The sequence below is a fragment of the Empidonax traillii genome, unplaced genomic scaffold, assembly GCF_003031625.1.
Source record: "Empidonax traillii isolate 1590-97213 ecotype Southwest subspecies unplaced genomic scaffold, ASM303162v1 scaffold535:size1322822, whole genome shotgun sequence".
NCBI classification, from domain to species: domain Eukaryota; kingdom Metazoa; phylum Chordata; class Aves; order Passeriformes; family Tyrannidae; genus Empidonax; species Empidonax traillii.
The window spans coordinates 721,022-740,780 of NW_020955728.1; the positions used below are offsets into that span (position 1 = coordinate 721,022).

The window sequence follows — 19,759 nt, forward strand, 5'->3', positions numbered from 1 at the left end:
TTGAGTAATGGTTTGGAGCTTCAGAGGTCCCTGCCAACCTCAATTGTTCTATGCATCCATGAAACCAGAGGTCTTTTGCCTCACCTCTTTATTCTGTCTTCTTTTGCCCCTCTCTTCATAAAAAAGGTTCTGACAGTTAAATTTTGAGATTTAAGAGTCTTTCAAATTAGTACAGATTTCCTGTAATAATGAAGCTATGAAGGCTAACATCATAAACCCCCCTCAGCTCTCCATTCTTGAAATGTATTTCTGAAAAGAAAAATAAAAAAGTCTTTAATCAGTAAATCCTAGTTCATATTTAGTTCTTCAAATAGATATGACTGACAAGCTCTTGCCAAATCTGAAGTCTGTGGAATAATGTAGGACAAAAAATTCTGCAAGTCCACACTTAGTACACACATTCTAAATCAGACCATGAATTCACACAGTTTCTGGATTCCAGTACTTATCCAGTGCTAGCCAGGGCTCTAGAGAAAGAGAATCTCATCAGAAAGCTTACAAATTTTGCAGCAATCAGCATAGAAAATACACCTTTTCTCTTCAAATACGTGATTTTGTGCTTGCCATCTCTTTGACTGGAGAAGACTAAATTGGACACCCTGATTGGAAGCCAACCTGAAAGCCATACATGTAGCAGATACAGAGGCACTTTTTACTCCCTTTAGACTGCTATATTCAATATTGTGTGATTTGGGGTGGACTTAAATATGAAGTTCAAGTTAACACCTTATATTTGTTGTTATACTGTCTTTACTCAATTAAAGGCTGAATTTGGAATATGTAAAAAAAACCCCAAAATCTCAGCAGTTTAACATAATTTTCAAGTTAAAAGGATCAGTTAATGTTTGCAATGAACTCTTGCAAATAACTGCTGTAATGACTCCTGACTATGAAACACAGTGATACATTTGAGATGATAGTTCCTTAAATACACTGGTCACTTTAAAATTTGTCTGCTGATAATGGTTGGATTGGTATCTGCTGCCAGCAAACAAGGCAAAGCATATGCACAAAATACCCATGATTGCTTGATAATAAATCATTTTAATGATTATATTCAAAATTGTGATATGTGAGTGGTACTGATGCGGAAAATAACAAAGGCTGAGGCTCATCAGATTGGTTGTCCATATGTGCATCACTACTAGTATTTCATTTGCTACTCCTCTACTGCCTCTTCTTTTGATTGTTAAAATATATTAAGTAAAAAGACCCTCACATATTGATGCCATTTATATGATAAAGGTTATGTGCCTTAAGGTTAGGTTCTTTGGTATAAAGCTTTGTTTCCCAATTAATCTCAAGCTAAAATTAAGAACGGCTCTCCTACAATTTTCTCAGTAACTTCGTTACATTGTTTGTGTTGGATCCTTAAGTTTTGCATGACATGCATGAAAATACGAATTTTAAAACCAGGCAAACACCAGAACATGAATCGAACTGTACATCACTGTTTCTTTATTATAATACTTCTCAAAGTCAAAAGTACTTGTTTAAGGAAGGTGAATTGTAACATTTAATTGTTATATGAAGTTGGCATGCATGATGGCTGTATTTTTAGCTTACTTTGAAAGATGCCGTTGAGAAAAGTGAATATTTTATGTGAAATAGTTTGACACTACCCTAAATGGTTTAGCTTCAACTCAGCAACCAGTTTTAAATTATTCCAGTCCAATAGGAATTAGTCAAATGCCTATTTGCTCTACAAAAAAAACCCCAAACCATCACAGCAACAACCCAATTTAGACCATGTGTTGCTTTCTTCTCTCAGCCTTAACCTCAGTCAGATTTCTGGATCTCGTTTGAATTTGTCATTTCATATTAACTGTTTGAAGCAAAAGAAAACATCAGTGAGAATCAGATCACATTTGTAGGTGGTCCCCAAATATATTTTTAAATACAAAAGGAGAAGATAGTCCAACAGTTTATAAACAAAAGGCTTCAAACCTACACTTGAAGTAAGCTGATAGGAAGACCTGTAACATCAGAGCGATACAAAGACCTCCTGATTCAGAAGTGAAGTTGGTACATGTGGATGAGATGGCAAGATAATTTTTCCCAGAGAGTTAACCTGGCAGTGTCACCTTCAAATTGGCACTCAGTGAAAAAAATGACAAGCAATCCATTGGACACAGGCTGAAATGCAGGAAATTCCACTTAAACATAAGGAAAGGGTCTTCTGGACAAGCAGGCCCCAGTTCAGGAAAGAATCTTTTGTTTAGTACGTAAGTGTAGACTTGGGTTGAAGCACTAAATTATGACTGTTCCTTTGTGAATAGTGATGAACACATTTTCCATCACTTGTAATGGCAAAACTTTCTGATCAGGATTAGAAAATGGGGCAAATCTATTTGCAGAAGAACCTAGATTGTGACATAGCCTTTGGCTTTTGGGGAAAGAATAAGGTTGTAAGAGTTATGTGAGCAATTCTGCATTTGGATGACCTGTGATTTAGAGCAACAGTTGAGTAAAAGCAGAATTGTGTAACTGCCTTTTTATTGTGAGTGAGCATCTTAAGTGGTGGTAAAGGCCTGGATTTCTCACACCTTAGTGAGGTATGCAAATTAGGACCCTAGTTGCCACTGACTGTCTCTGTAAATAGTAGACAAAGTTCTTTAATACTTAACACTTTGCCAATCTCAGAGACAGTGATCCCACTGTCTTTCAGTGTTATCAAGAGCATTAATGATGTTAGGTCTCTAATTTAGGTCCATCAGTGAAATGGGATGCCTTCAGACCTGAGTGCTCACAGCCTTCAACTGTAAGAAGAATAAACAAAAAGATATAAGATTGTTTAGTTTAATCAATGATGGACAGAACTCTGATAAGCATTTTTAAGCTTAGGAACTTCCATTGAAATGTACTTTATCTACTTGATGGTGTGACAACTCTTATGTTCCCTTGCAAAGAAAGAGAAGATGATCTGCAAAACAAAATTTCATCAATTTTATCAAACAGTTTAGGAATATACTTAAATCTGGCGGACATTATTTCATTCCATTATTAGCTATCTACTGTTAGTATCACTCAGTAAACGTTTATGGAGACTGAAGGGGAGAGACAATCCACTGTTTATTCCAATTTGTACCTTTTGGGCAGATTTTCCCTCAAATATATGTATGTACGTGTGTGTGTATGTATACATCTGCACATACACGTGAAACTTTTTTGGAATTTAACAATCCTGCAATTTTCTTTCACATAAGAAATATTTTTTTGTAGTGTTTCCATTATTAGTAGATTGGTATGATATTAAAGTGAGCATTTAAAATGCACCTTAATTAAACTGCAGGAATTATGCCTTGGTTAATGTAATGAAGAAAGAGAATTTAAAATGAAGTAGCATCATTGTGTTCATTTGTAAATAACATATTGCAGCCAACTGTTTCTTAATTGCCCAGACTGTTGATAAATAATCCAGTCCTGCTGCTCTCCACAGACAATTTGCTTTGGATCAGACCAGGCAATTCAAATAACACTAATTACAGTGAAACCCTTTTATAGTGAATTCCTGTTTGCCATGGGGGAGAAAAACACTATATCAGGGGAAAGCACTTTTGCCTTTGATTTGTGTCTAAAACATGAGAAACACATAAAAGCTGCATGTTGTGCTAAATAAAGGACATACTCTTGCATTCAAAGTACTTATATTTTACTTTTTATGATACAATTGTGAATTATGTTCATTTTGCATTTGTAATTAGAGGGCGGAACAGATGTGAAAGCTTAGTTTAAAGTGATGTATCCATTAAAATAACCTATGCTGCCAAGTGATTGCTTAGTATAATAGGGGATTCGTTCACTATGAGAGGAATTCTACTTTATTGGAAGGAAACCAGGACTTGAGGAAATGTTTTCTATATCAGGGGATTCGCTGTAACATGGTATCATTGTATTTATGATTTTATGATGTTAAAATGAATATTAAATGAAACAAAATTCCCAACGATTACTCGGGAGGCAGCTAAGTACATAACATTTAGTACAGATGGTTGGAAGGCACAATTTTGCTCCATCACTGCATCCGTATCCTTGAACGATTTCGACTGAAGACAGCATTTCTTTGAATTTTTCATTAAACCAGACGTCTTGAAATATGAATTCCTTTTATGTTTCTGTGAGTTTTGGCTAAAAGAACCCCAGTGAATAAATCATACAATACTACGTGTCACCAGCACTTGTGAATATTTCTGCTTTGTTATTCTACTCTCAGTAGAGCACCATTGATTATCAAACTCAGCGGAGAGCATTTTATGATCATATATCTCCATTAGCTCCTAGTTTGACTACCATAGATTTTTCTGGTTAAGCCTGCATTATGTATTAGGAAGCCTATCTCTTCAATACAAAGTTTGATTTTATTCTCTGTAAGCCTAGAACTCTTATTATGTATTATGTATAAAGATTCTTATCTTTTATATGTAAAAATAGGAGGACTGTCTTTGTGTAACTGAAATATATGCCATCTTTTTTTTCTTTGGTTCACAGACAGCATATTTTATTATGAAGATGAATTTCTACAATGAAATGGCTGTCAGGGTAAATATTTCTTCCCTTGTTAAACAAATGAAAAGTCAATTGTGCTCCGAATTTGCTTTTAATAAAATGAGCAAACCAGAATAATATACACTTGATTGATATGCTGATGGCAACAGTGGGAAATAGTACATAGTTAAAAATTAAAGTTACACTCAGTAGTCTGGGTTGTGTTGAAAACTGTAGCTGAATTTAAGGCACCTACATGTGTCTTGCCCCATTTAAATGTTCATTGTACCTTACAATATGTGGTACTGCTAAAACCCCCAAACATTCTATCTGCCAATGTTCTTACAAATGTAGACATATATTTACAATTCTGACAAGCTGTAGGGCTTCTATGCTGATTTGCTAATGTAACTGCTTTTTCTTTTGTTAGTACATGACATTTGATGTATTGAATCTCAAGAGCTGCTCTGTGCAGTGGAACTGCATTGATGATATTTGAGTGAATTTTGCTAAATGAAGAAAAGTATAAACAGTCCATGAACTTTAGTAAATCTGCAACCAATGAAGTTTGTTACGGGGAAAACTGCAAAATATATTTACCTAGAAATTAATATTTTTTTCACTGAACTTCGGAACTGCACCTAAACAAATATGTAAAACAAACATGGGAAGGACGTGAGATAATTAATTTGATGAAATATTTTTATCTTATTTACTTCTTTTGTGATATAAAACTGTTTTACTTGAGAGGCCTATATCTTTTTAGACAAGGCATCTTACCTTTTAATTCTGCCAAATGTAGGAATATGATGAGGATGGAGATTAACTCAAGGAAACTCCTGTAAAGTAGGAAGATTCTCAGAATGGATTTTAATTTTGTGGCCTTTCTGGGTCCAGAGTAACTCAGACTCAAGAGACGTGTTCCCAATCAGATTTTTTACTTAGTCCTGGTTCTCTCAAAGGCACAAAGTTGAATCTTACATTTGATGCAGGTTAGAGAACAGAAGGTGTTTAACAGCAGTCTAATTCCTCACAAATGCACTTTTTTGTTATTCTTTTAGTTTATTCCTTAGTTAGCTAGTTGGAAAGTATTCCACAGTGGATAAATGCCATTTACTCATGCAGCTGAAATCAATGAGAAAACATAAGATGTAAGCCAGCTCTTAAAAGTTGCCTGTGTACTTTTAGAAGACATTTGAAGACCAAATTTCAGAGGTAATTATGTATTCTAGTCAAATGGAGTTTTGCATTTGGTCTTTCATTTTTAAAAGAAATTGAATGTGTTCCCATTCATTTGTAATGGAAATATAATGTTGAATCATTAGGTGATATAAATCTTCAAAGTACCATTTTTTCAGTCATGTCCCTTTCTTTAATAGAAATTTAAATCAGTAGAAAACAATAGAACAGATCTTAATTTAGTCGCAAATGTCAAAATCTGTTTCTCCTCTATCTAAATAATCTTGTGTAGCCATATCTGCAGTGCAGATTTAAAATGCTACCAATCTGAAACACTGCATGGTTTTGGTTTTTTTTCTGTCATCAGTTTTCTGAAGAACTAATCAAGGTCCAGGACAACTGAGAATCAGGCCTGTTGAGCTTCTGCACAGTTGGTGCGTGCCCAGACTTTACTTTTCCTAAGCCAACAGTGCCTCATATTCACACATTGGGAGTTGGATTCATGACTAATATAGTTTGTTGTTATATAAATATAATATATATGTCAGTCTACATCTCTGTCTTTTGTAACTAGACCTATCATTTTTACCTTCTAAAATTAAATCAGAGATCTGGTCTTAATCAGTTTCAGTACTAGGTCAAAATATGATTCTCTCCTTTAGAAGATTTAAGGTTACTGTAAATTTTCAGCAACAAAAATAATCTTGTAGCAAAAAAATTTTTTTTCCACGAGCAGATGGCTTTTGATATATCAAGGTTTTGCCATTTGTTTTAGTGCTTAAAATAAACATTATTTATAAGACCACTTACATTTTGATGTTACTTAATGAGGAATATGCATCATTGATTTGACTAGCTTAAGAGGTCATTTAGAACTTGCCCGTTAACAAGCTGTAATCTGCTGAGCACACAATGACTTTGTTTAAAATTATCTGTTCAGTGCTGATCAATGACAATAATTGTTTTGTACCAATCACTGTTGAAACTTGCTAATTACTTTGAAGGGCATACACACTTATCTCTTTTTTTTTTTTCAAGAATTTTTTAAGCATTCACCTTGGAATTAAAAAGAAATTCAGTTGTATCATGTTATACTTCCTTATAAAAGGAAACATTTAGAACTTTCACATTGAAAACATGAGCATCATCAGAAGGTGTGTGTAAAATGGTCTTTTCTAAAAAGACTAATCTTCAGTTTTGGGATCTCTGACATACTGTACTAGGGAAAGAAAACTAACATAAAATAATTTGAGACATAATGCAGTTTTTCTTACTTATGCTTCATTCAGTTGAAATTGGTGAGTTCATTCTGAACAGAAAGTGGTGTAAATAAAGGTGGAATGCAGCATTTAATTGGTACACTGAGCCCACTGGAGGTAATTATAGCTTTATACAATTTGAGCCCTTTGTCTTTCAGTTTGAGTTTTGATCCTTTAACCCAGAAATATCCAGTTCCACATTTATAACAGAGAGGTGAAGACTGTCAGAAAGAGTTTCAAAGGGACCATAATCCTGCATTAATGAGCACATGGCTATATGGGAGCCAAGTTCCTCTTGTTGAGAAATTTTGAAGCCAAACAGGAAAACAAAGCTAAGATCCTTATTCACATGCAAAGGATTTTGCTTAATCCCAGATCTCTGAAGGCATACTCATTCTTTGCTCTTTCTCTATTCCTTTTTAACCCAATAAGCTTGTCTATGAGAAAGTGGAGTTGCAGAGTATGAAATTTACTATTGCCTAGTGCAAAGCAGCATGTCTAGTACTTAGCCTTTCTTGTTCCCATAATGGTTATTTACTAATATTATAACAATATCCACAGGTCCAAACCCTTTTTATTAAAAAAAAAATCTCAAACATGCAATACATAGGTAAAAGAAAATACCAGCTTTTTAAATTACTATTGGGTCTTATTTGGGAAGGAAGAGAGGAAAATGCATGCTGATGCACAAAGGGGAAATAGAAGAAAATATTAGCACTGGAAGTTCATATCCTCCTATTCCTAATAACTCCAGCACATAGTTTAGTTTTCTTCATGACACATCACTCAAAGACTTAGGGAAAGCTTTCCTGTGATACTTTTTCTCTTTTAAATCTCATGTAAAAAGATAATCATAACTGTACCCCAAGGTCTTATTGATTGAGGCCAAACGCTAGTTTTTACTTCAAATAATAGTGTTTTGTGTTTTGTGATAGAAAAATTATATCAAAGGATGAAAATATTCAGCCATGCCTTATTATTCTTATAGACAGCTCCAGTGTGTTATTGTTTTCTGCTCAGGAAAAGTTAGGAGATGGAGAAATTGCAGTAACTTTTGTCAGATATCCCAGTGGTATGAATTGGATTGCAACAGAACTGGAAGGAGTAGATAGAATATTGCCTGTTACTGGAGAGCAGTCCCAAGACTTGATGATGCAGACTCTGAAGTCTTTTGACTTTGAATAACCTTTTGAAGGTTATTGATAGTGGGGGCCATGGGCAAGTTTTTTTTTTTTTAATCTTCCCTTCTTGCTGAATCAAACACAAAACCCGTGACACTCTTTCCCTCCTTTTTTTACGCACATAAAATGTGATGGGGTAAGAAAAAAAACCTGATACCACAAACATATGGATTTCACTCCACTTACCAAGTCATCCCTTGGTTCTGGAAAGAGAAGGGTTGATGTAAAGGGAAAAAAAAAAAGAAGAATGTTCCCTATAGATACACTGAGGAGTTTAAATTCTTGAAAAGTCTGGTAGCTAGAGGCCCACAAGGTAGGATAGCTCTTAGAAAATTACAACATTCTTCTCTTCAATGCATTTAGTGAAGGGGCGTAGCTTCTCACTTGGATTTGATTCTGGACAGTAAAAGCTGAAACTTCTTGCTTTTTAAATGTAGATTCTGCCTTTCAGCTGTGATATCTTTTAAGATTTCAAAGCTATAAAGGTCAAAGAGAAGGATGTGGGAGTAGTAATGAAGGTACTGCAGACTAGAAAATAGAAATTTGGAGATTAGTTTAGAAAAATATTGAGGAAAAAGAAGACAAAATGCAGAAAAAGGGAGTAAAGGAATGTTTTTCAGGGAAATAAATAAGTTCAAGGACAGAAGAATGTAAAGATAGAGGAACTAGACATAACGAAGATAGAGGAACTAGACATAACGAAGGAAAAGATCATTAATCTATGATTAATATAAAACTAATCTAAAAGATAAATAATCTGTTTTTCAGATGTGTATATCTAGAATGCACTGACCTCTTATGGCAAAGAAAATGAGGAACGAGAGCAACCTTCAGCATAACTGAATAGTTACGTCTTCCTCCTATACTTGTCATAGGGATAAATATAGCTAACCAAATGACAGTACTGATAACTTTTTACCTAATTACAGAATCACAGAATTACAGAATCATTTAGATTGGAAAAGGCCTTTAAGATCACTGAATCCAACCTTTGACCAATCATCACTAAGTGACATATCCAGTCACTTCTAGAACACCTTCAGGGATGGTGACTCCACCACCTCACTGGACAGTCCATTCCAATGCTTGTTTGTTCTTAATGCTTACTTTCCCTTCCCACAAAACCGACAGCAGTAAACAGGTAATAATTTTAGAAACATCATGATTAGGATTTTTAAGTATCAGAGAAGGTTTAAATGTTTTTACCAAATCAATTCTTGGCAAAATTTGGGTAGACTAAGTTTTCTCCCTGCTCAACTTTTTTTCTCCTACTAGTTTTTTTTCAATTGATGTTTTTCAAAATGCACCAAAAAATAAATTCTTTCTGGTGGAGGATGCTACCTAATTTCTATTTGTAATACAACTTTACAACTAGCTACAGAGAAAAAGTTTCCTTTTCCAGGTTAGGCTTTCTCCTCTATGCAGGAGAGTAGTATTTTGTGAGAAGATTACAATTCATGTGCAACAAATAGACATGAATCATTTTACACTGGAGATGAAAGAACTGCAGTTTGTAAATTAGGTTTGCAGAAAGCCTGATTCACTGAATTACTGGGAAGACTTTTATTCAGTCTACAATATAACTGGAACACAAAGGTGAAAGTGTAGTGTAAGATGTCGGACAGGTAGTGACCAGTAGGGAATGCTTGTTGTACCTGGGAAAAGACACCACTTCTGTTGTCTGCTTTTTTACTGTTCTTACATAGAGCAATGTCACTGGTAGTAGCAGGCACTTCTTTTCATTGTTACACCCCAATATAAACAGTGGTTTAAAACTTGATACTACTTTTTTAACGTTGACATTTAGCAGTAAATTCTTATTGCCATTTGACTACAACATGTTGCATCCTACCTTAGTTTTCTTCATTGAAACTTATGCTGGTGCTTCTACTTGATAACACTTTTAAGGAAACCATATTCTTTAGGATAAACTACAGATATTGGATATGCATACAAACTTTTGATTTGAAATATACTAAGCAAATATTTATTTCCTCTAGATCCAGAAAAGATGGCGAGGCTATTATGTTCGGAAATACATCCATAATTATTATGCCCTGAAGAAATACTTGCAAGCTGTTTCTGTGAATAACGCGTTTGTCAGGTAAAGACAAAAGCTCCATGTGGTAAAGCATTCATTTCCTCTTTTATTTTTAAAAATTTTATGGTGCTAATTAAACTATTTCTTAGAGTGTAGGTTCCCCTCCATTATCAAATATATGTATCTATCAGTCATCGTTCTCTTTATCCTACGCCTATTCGTGTAGCACCACATTCTGTTCTCATTTACACTGTTACAAATTCAGAATAATTTCTTTGAATTAGTTAGATATACTCTGCGTTTGTACCAGTTTAATAAAAATGAACTTGGCTCTTCATCTATGCTCAAATCTCATAGATTATTATGCCCTACATATGGTTTGTTGAACTAGATTATTTTTTCCCACTATACACAAGCTAAACAAAAATTTCCTTTTATAATTTGTTTTGAATATTGATTATTGACAATGAATGCAAGGGCAGATTTGGGTTTAAGTTACATGTATGAGCCATACTATAAATATTAACTGTGGAATATACTGGTGTGGATATAGTGAAGCAGATTCTTTTCATAGTCGCAGAGTAGAACCAATCACCAATGGTTAGATTTCTGGCTAGCATTGTAGTTGCTATATGTTCTTACTCTATTTCTCCTGTACATCCATTGTCTTTCCCTGCACTTAAGTTGAAACCTCTTTAAAACAGAGGTGCTTATTTCCCTCTGGTACATTTGATGTACGTGACCATTACTTCAGATGACAGTGGAAGCAAACAGACAAAATACCAGGTGACCACGATCATTACTTTCTCATTGTAAATTATTATTTTATATTATTTTTCCACAATATAGTGATGCTATGTCCTCTTTGTCATAACATTATTATTTGTGCATTATAATGTTACCTATAGTGAAGCATATTGATAACCACCTATCTCTGATCTCTTATTATTCATTTAAATGTATTCTATACAGAAAGTTAGGTCACAACTCAGCAAAATCAGACTTAAAATTCTGTTATTTCTTCAACTGTACATTCTGGATCTAAAATCCGTGAGATATGTTCTTTCCTTGACAAGTTAGAGTCCTATGAAGACTATACCAAATCCTGGAAAGCAGATGAAACCATAATTTCTCTGGTTTAAAATCAGTATAACTGCATGAACTTCAGAGACATAACCTACTTCTCTGTTAATAATCATTCTATCACTCTTCTCCATTCCCTGCCTAAACCTGGAACAGAGCTCATAACTTGTTAGCTAGATTGATCTTTGGTGAGTGTGAACAAAGCAATATAGCAAGTTCCTGCTATTCTATGAACATAGAATGATTGGAGCTTTGTATTTTATTTCCCCACAACCACAATAGATCTCTACTGGGTACACCTAACTTTTGAGGACTACAAAAATATTTGTCTTTCAGTATTTTGACATATTGATCAAATTCCTTAATGTTTATTTCAGGTCATTAAAATCCATAAAGGTAAGCATTGAGTAGGTATTTTAACCAAGAAATATTTTTGTGCTCTTTAACAGGTAAGATGAACAGTATGACCTCAGGTATATCAAAATTTGTCAAAGTTGCTCTTTGTAAACTCTTACCTGGCAACTGATGTATTGGTGTTTTGTTAATTTGAATTCTGTCTTTTGGAGTTCACAGAAGTACGTGACTTTTTGGGTGAAAAAAAATGCATCTTTTGGGTCAAAAAAAAAGTTAGAAAATAATTTTTGAGCTAATTTACTCAGATGGATCTTACTGTTTCAGTTTTAAAAATGCATCAGTTCCCAAGTGTGATCAAGAATCATTGCAGTAATCCCTTTCCTGGGGTACATTCAAAAACTAATAGGTATATCATCTTCAACATTCTTCTTATGATATCTAACAGATGTTTAGTGAAGATTAGGTGTAGGCCCTCAGCCAAGCAGATTTTTCCTGTCACTGGGCTAAGTTGCTGCCAACTACTTTGGCCCCAAGGTGGCCCACTGTGTTTCTCACGTGAAATATTGCGCCAGGTGGAAGAGGGATTCTCTGCATATTTTCATCAGCCATCACATCGACTGTGGACAAGTATAACCTTGTTGTTCATAAACATTTTTGCATAGAAAAATTATTGAATCCATGCATTGTAAAAAACCACGAGTAATTATCAGAAATTGAGTTTATGAAATGTGAGTTTATGAAAGTGAGTTTATGAAATGGTTGGGTACTATTTCAGCATCAGTGTAGTGGAAATTTACAGAGCCACTGATATACTTGTGCACTTAGATTAGACTGCCTTGGAGTGTTTCACATCTCTACAACACCATAAAACAACACAACATGGTACGTGAAATAATGTATATTTTCTTATTTGTCTTATAGCTATATTCATCAGAATATATGCATATGGGCAGTGTCAGTGCTAGTAAAGAAACAAGTTTCTTCATAAATAGTAATAGAGCAAAAGTAAAGCAGAGACTGATTTTAAGAACTCCAGAGTGGTAAAAACTTCTCCCTCCCAGCCCCTCCCCTCACCACCACCTCCCCCCCCCAAAAAAATAAAATTGTAATTTAAAAAATTTCTTTAAACTGTATTCCTTCTAGAATTATGATGTAATTCTAAACTGAACTACACTGTATTATATCTTCTAGAATAACACTAACAGAATTTTTAGTAGTCAACAACTCTCTAAAATGTTATTACAAGTCCTGGTATCTCTTGGACTCCAGAACCAGTGTTTGTGCTTCATTTTTTTCCTCTTTCACTAAGGAGGAAACTGTATCAAATTACCACTCACTCATTTCTAAAAGAAGCTTCAGAGGAAGTTTCCATGAAACTTAGGACATCCTGCTAAGTTTCTTAAAGAGTATCTTACAAGAGTTATTGACCAAAGTTTATTTCCTTCTCTCTCCTCCACCCTGTTTTGTTTTTCTTTAAATTAAAGATACTTGCATTACTAAGGGGTTTTCTTAACCCAGGCCACATCTTTACCATCCAGCTTTAATACATGCTGTCCTTATTTAATAGCTGCCCTCATTTAGTAGCCAGACCTTTATCATTTGTCTTTACTGTGAAAACCCCAGGAGAAAGTAAACTTAATAGAAGCCATAGAGGGATATAATTAAGTTTAACAGAAATTGATTTAACAGAAATTGACCTAAAATATAATTAAATAATAATAGTCGTATTATGTGTGAGTTTCCACTCACTTAACAGACTGCTTACGGCACTGTTGGACTTAACAGACTTAGGGCACTGTCTCCGTACAAACTGAAGGTGTCTGTCGGCTTCAGCTTTCACACTGGCTGAAGAGTGTGTGCATTTATCTCCAGCACTCCTATTACTTCCCGCTGCTACAGAACCAATAGGTTTGATGGCTCCTGGTGTCCACAGTAGAGTCCCTAGTTGTTAGTTTGAGAAGTGATTCAAAGAATCCCTTGACAGATGGATAAAGAACAAATTTGAACCCTAAACTCAGTCTACATAAGGACATACTCGGATTTTTCTTAACATTTGTACAGCCTCAGTGTAGTGATGAAATGGGTTAATTAGTCAATCAGTTATTTAGTCCTGAATTCTCTTTTTTATACAAGACTTAGGAAATTCTTAATCAATCTAGTAAGAAACTTGTTCTTAAATATTTATTTTACTAAATGTTATTATTTAGATTTTAGTAATAATTTTTTGTCTGTAGCATCCATTTGTATTTAAATAAGCACCAACACGGACTTTATTCTGTTTGAATCTGGATTAGTTGTGTGGTTGCATTAAAATAAATTTCCTTTCTTCTCAGTGCAGTTAGTGTATTTCATTTTAAGGAACATACCTTGTTTTGAAACATTCTTAAAAATGCATTTACCATCTCCAAGAGCTGGCTAAATGGTTACAAGGGGAAATATGCCAAAAGCAATTAGCATAGGCTATAACTCCATATGATGCATTAGAATTTTGTTTTATGTGAAACAGTTTCCAATCCATGATAAGCAAATGGACATCACTTCACATAAATTAGCATGCTGGTGCCATTATATCAGAACAATTTATGGATGATGTCAGTTGTCCAACTGTGTGATTAACTTGTGGTTCTTTGCCTAAGGTTATCTACACACTGGCCTTTAAACTACAGTAAAGCAACTTTGCTACATGTCAGGTGTGCAAGTAGAGATAAGATTTTGGGATGTAGTGCTACATTTACTGATGAATGGCACCATTTAAATTTTTCCCTAGGCACAGAACTCAGTAAAGGTAGCAGTATCAAAAAACTAACAAAGCAGTGGCACTGGGGGTCTCGTGTAATCAAGGCAGGTAGTTTAACTTTCTTGCTACTGAATAAACATGGACTTAAATGTAGCAAACTAGGACATGAGTTCAGTAAGCATCATAGTGTAAGTAAGCAGAGTTAAGGTCATAAACTGTGAATTTCACACACTTAGAGGATCGACGCAAAATTCTTTCCATTGTTGGCTTTAGTAGTGATGAAGTGTTGAGTAGCCCTCGAGAATGTGACTTTCATCCAAGTTTGACTAGCTGTTTTATCAGGAGATTTAGTTTCACAGTCATCAATAAAACTTCTAGGCCTTCAAGAAATGTCAGAGAAATAAATAATACAAAGTGATAAAAATCACTTCCTTGGCAATATGTATATTCACAAATCCTTTGCGCAGTTTGACTTTTTATAATCTTAATGAACAGTGAAATAAAGTACTGTTATATGTTGCTGGTGATCTAATCAAATGTTTATTCTGTAAATATACCTGAGCATGCAGTACAAAAAAATGTAAGGATATCTATCTTACTCTTGATTACTTGAGCATTACTGAAGTCTATTTACTTTTAATGTGCCAAGTACTTTCCTTCTTAAAACTTCTGAGGTATCACTATTTTCCATGAAGCAGGCTTGAAATAAGTCATCTGTTGTCACACTAATATGAGGAGAACTTACTCAGCTTCCACCTGTCTGTTCCTTTCTGATAAAGATAAGTCCAGTGTCTCAAGTGTCAAAGTGTTTTGAAGAATGTATATATTGTCTTATAATTCAATTAAAATGTTCCTCATCATTGACTGCAGAAGCAATTGATTCTGTAGTCTATTTCCAATTAGTGCCAGAGCCTTTCAGGCAGCTCCTTGGAATTCTTGCAATAATAAAAACCTCATTTTTGTAATTTTATCTTTCACTTGATGTTTAATTAACTACTTTATCATCAACCCATCTTTTTTTACTTGTCTTCAAGGGAATTTAGAGGAAATACATTATGCTTTTTAACTTACTTACCTGTAATTTCAATTTTCTGGTTGTAAACTTATCCTGTCAACTTTCCTTGGGAACCATAGAAATAGAGACAAGCACCAAGTATGCTTTCTTTTATTTAAATATTATTTTTGAGTGGTAGGGCACATAATTTGAGATATCTGTGCCTTTTCCAGAGGATTTTAGGTATAACTGCTAAGTCTTGTAGAAATCTGAGAGCTGTAATGTACTGAGAATCTCACAGTACTTCCATAGCTAGAAACCTGATACTGTTAGGATAGGTAAGATATAAAAATGAGCTTTTTAGGTTGATCATGAAATTGAAATGAACTGTCTAAAGCTACAGAGAAGGCAATGCAATGCCTGTTTTAACTCCATTGGAAAACACTTCCTGAATGCAGTGAGATTAAGGTAGGAACCACTGTGTTTACATAGTAAGCTGAATTTCCAATGCAGATTGAGCCACACACCCCTCATGAGCCTTATTCTGTTCATGTCTCTCTTGAGCAAGTGGTGAAAGCAGTGTTACCATGTTTTTTGCTAGTTCTGTGTAAATAGTTGTCGTGGTTTTGCCCGCCAGCCCATCCCTGGGGCTGAGGATGGTTTTGTCCAGGTAATTTCCGGACAAAAAGGCCAATCAAAAGTCCTGGTGGACATTTGTGACCCTGAGGGAAACCTGTACTGGAGCAGTGACGACTCAGGTGGGATGCTGGGATCCGTGTGTGTGTGGATCCATACTGCTGTTGAAGATTTGGTGACCCTGAGAAATCTCATGCTGGAGCGAGACAGCCCATGTGAGATGTTGGAATCCGTGTGTGTGTGGATCCGTGCTAGACCCATGCCGAGAAGTCTATCAGGGACTGTTCTCCCATGGGGAGGGACCTCCATAGGGAAACAGGGGTGAACTCTTAAGCCATTATCCCCTGTAACCCTGTGTGGAAGAAGATCCATAGTAAGCAAGTGTCCCCTTGCAAGCCTATGGAAGGAAAACCCTTCTGGACCTGGGTAACCCCCAGCCTTCGATCTTAGCCAAGGAGGAGGGTAAGCCCAGCCCTGGAAGCCAACACAGAGCGAGAAAGAGAGAGAAAAAGTTCCAACTGCAACGAGAATACTGCTGCTACTGAAGATCTATTACTAGAGAGAGAGAGCGGGAACTCCGAAAATAGAGAATGAGACTGCTTCTCCTTGGACTAGTATAAAAGGGGAAGAAGTATTTCTGTAAATATATAGCACTTCAACTTGAGCAGAAATTGTTGTAGATATAGTTCTTTACTTTTTAATTTATTAGTAGTTTTTGTTTTACTAGTAATAAATGTTTATACTATTTTCCCCAAATCCTGTCTCTCTTTTGTCTGCAAAAACCTTCTCTCAACTAGTAGTAATTGTGTGGGGGGTGGAAAGCAAATTGACCCAGAGCAAAACCACGACAATAGTTCAAGTTTTGCAGGTAAATGTGAATAAGTAATGTAAGTCACTGATTAGACTGTAGTCTTTAAATACATGAAGACAATATTTTCTCCTATATTTTTACAGAGTACTAAACACACCATTAGGAGTCACAAATTAAACATTAAACTTGTATCCAAAGGAAATTTTTTTATCTGAATGTGTAGAAAAGATTTGAGATCCTTGTATACACTCATTGGACCAAATAGTCTGTGGTGTAGATCATTAGTTTTGATGAAGACAGTATAAAACAGGTGTGACAACATACTATTGTAGAATAACAATAGTTCTATACCTGTGAGCTTTGAAGGCACTGTAGTGTCTGGATAGATTTTTTATTTTGTAATAGGTCTGTTAGAATTACTGACAGCCCATAAAACATTTTCTGTGGACAAAGACTGACTAATCTTAGCATTTTAAACTGTCTTATATAGGCAGACTTGACAGTCTTCTATTTTGTCTGAAGTAGGATCTTCACTGTAAAATAAGTGGAAAAGGGGAAGAGGTACAGTTTCATTAAGCTCTAACATATCATTGACTGTCAGGTAGGTCTTGTTATGCTGTCCATCCTCATTTAACTATCCCACAAGATCTCTTAATGAAGTTAAGCCCCAAGTTCACTCCAGTAATTCTGTGGCAAGAGTTTGTGCTATGTAACAATTCATCACTTGTCAGGAAGGCACTTTTAGTTTATACATTTAATAAGGGCATCCTCTAGCTTGGTTAATTAGAAGTGAACAGTTTGCATATTTACTAAATGCGGAGTGTCATTGCCACCACGGCCTATTGCCTACATGAATTATTTCTCTATCTGCAATAAACAGCTGGGTAATTATTACTGCCATAATCAGATAAATTCCCTCTGTAAGGCTTTTCTTACATGGCAATTCTTTGAACTCATCCAAAGCTGAACAAAATTTATGAACTCCAGCAGCTAGACCACTTTTTCATAGTGTAGTGTCCCTGTTCCCTATTTCAAGGACACGTAGAGTATCATAAATATTGTGTAAATTAGGAGGATAAATATGATTACCTAAAGATTACATATTAATAAACTTGATTTTCAAAATATAATTTTCAGGTTGTAACTGATTACATTATAGCAGTTCTGGTTTATCTAATTGTAGACATGACAGGCCATCTATATACAGGCTGAACTAGGTTATCAGGAAGGGCTCTACCGCTTGAAGACTACAGACTCGTGAAAAAGTGTATAAATATTTTTCAGGTGCCATAGTCATTTCAGCTGTTTAGGTCATTAGAAGTATGGCAAATTTTATGTGCCATTTACTGAGCTCACTTAAAGCAGTTCTTTTGTCATTAAAACAAGGTGATGGTTCTTTTTGTTGTGCAATTTTCAGCTTAATAATGAAGCATAAAATTTAGATGCATTCATTTATGTATTTATTATATTAGAAAATTAGATATTTATTTTATTTGTAGAAGCAGTTTGTATACAATTATGTAACTAAGTTTCCTCCACGCTATCCAAGTATTCCAGCATGCTTGTGAGTGTATCTGCAGGTACATCAGTGAGTACCTAATTTACACATACGGCTTTTTCAGAATGTGCTATAATGTAGCTAATTTTTGAGATCTGTAATAAAAGAAAAGAAAATCAAAGGACATAAGTGTTATTTTTTTAAATTGCCATACAATAGTCTATTTAACTCCACAAGTTTTCTTTTCATAATGCGGGATACTGTGTCAGAGTGCAACGAAGAGGTTGCCATTAACTACTCCCATACTTCCTAACTCTTTATTAAATAAGTAGCATTCCTCACAATTTAGCAAAATGCTGAGAGTTAGTAGATGTTAAGGAAGACCAAACTAAATAAGGTGTTCTTTGGCACTGCCTTACCCAATGAAAGGCTTTTGACACTAGATTCCTTTATCATTTCCCATTTATGTCAGAGAAATAGAGACTACAGTGGTGAAGATCTCTAAAATGAGCCACATCACAGTTGTTTCTGTCCTTAGAAATGCGGTGTCTAGAGATTACATTTTTGCAAGTTTGTGATTTGATTTTTGTCTGAGGATGGGAAAGCTTAATGGTCATTTGCTTTATATTGGTGTATCCTGTAATATCCAATGAAATATCATAGAATTGCATGACATGCAAAGCAGAATACAGTGTCTCTTGAGCACTTTTTTTTGTTGTTGTTTCAAGAGAAAAATGTCCAAAATAAAAAAAAAAAGAATTTGAAAAAAAATTGCTCCAGTTAATTGTTATTTGATTTTCTACATCATTATAAATACCTTCTATTATATAAGGTGAGTTAAGCCTCTAAAGTGCTCACTCAGAGAAGAAAACAGAAAAACTTAATTGTCTTCTGTTTTTACAGTCTAGAAAAGTAATGAGAAATAACAAAAAAAAGTGTGTGGTTTTTTTTGTTCTAGTAATACTCAATATTATTTGGAATCAGATGGTCTAGTCTAACTTCAGATCTATCAACAATATAATATATACCAATGACAAATTTATAATAATATCTATTAAAAGGTCATTAAGCTTTGACTGAACAATCTAGTCTTGATTTAATAACATCAGAAGATAGAAAATACCCTTTTTATTCTCATCCAGGAGTTAATTACCTTTGATGTTCAAAGTATGTCCCATATTTCTCCACTAAAATAGTTTCATTTTATCTTTGAACCATTGCTTCTTGATAAATTCTGTTCTACTAGACTGAAAACTCTGTGCTAAACAGAAACAATGCAGATCATTGAAAGATGTTGTCTTCGATTAAAATAATTTTTGTGACCATTTTGGACAGATCTTCAAACATCCTTTACAATACTATCAGCATTAGAACTCAGCACATTATTATACCTAGAAAATTAAAAAAAAATTCCTTCTGTTGTATTGTCAGCTTATGCATTCATTTGTATACCTCCTAATCACAGTATCATAAATTCACATTCTCCATCTCTGTGAATCCT

The 19,759-nt window shown here is 34.7% G+C and overlaps 1 protein-coding gene across 3 annotated transcripts in view; it reads left to right on the forward strand.

Moving 5' to 3' along the window:
* Positions 1-19,759, forward strand: part of SPATA17 (spermatogenesis associated 17) — a 133,658-nt gene that overhangs the window by 11,019 nt on the left and 102,880 nt on the right. For 2 of the 3 annotated variants that reach the window (XM_027897309.1, XM_027897311.1), the window contains exons 4-5: positions 4,489-4,539; positions 10,105-10,208. In XM_027897309.1, coding sequence (XP_027753110.1) covers positions 4,489-4,539; positions 10,105-10,208 — 155 coding nt within the window. The remainder of the gene's footprint in view (positions 1-4,488; positions 4,540-10,104; positions 10,209-19,759) is intronic. The other variant, XM_027897310.1, reaches the window with a different exon arrangement.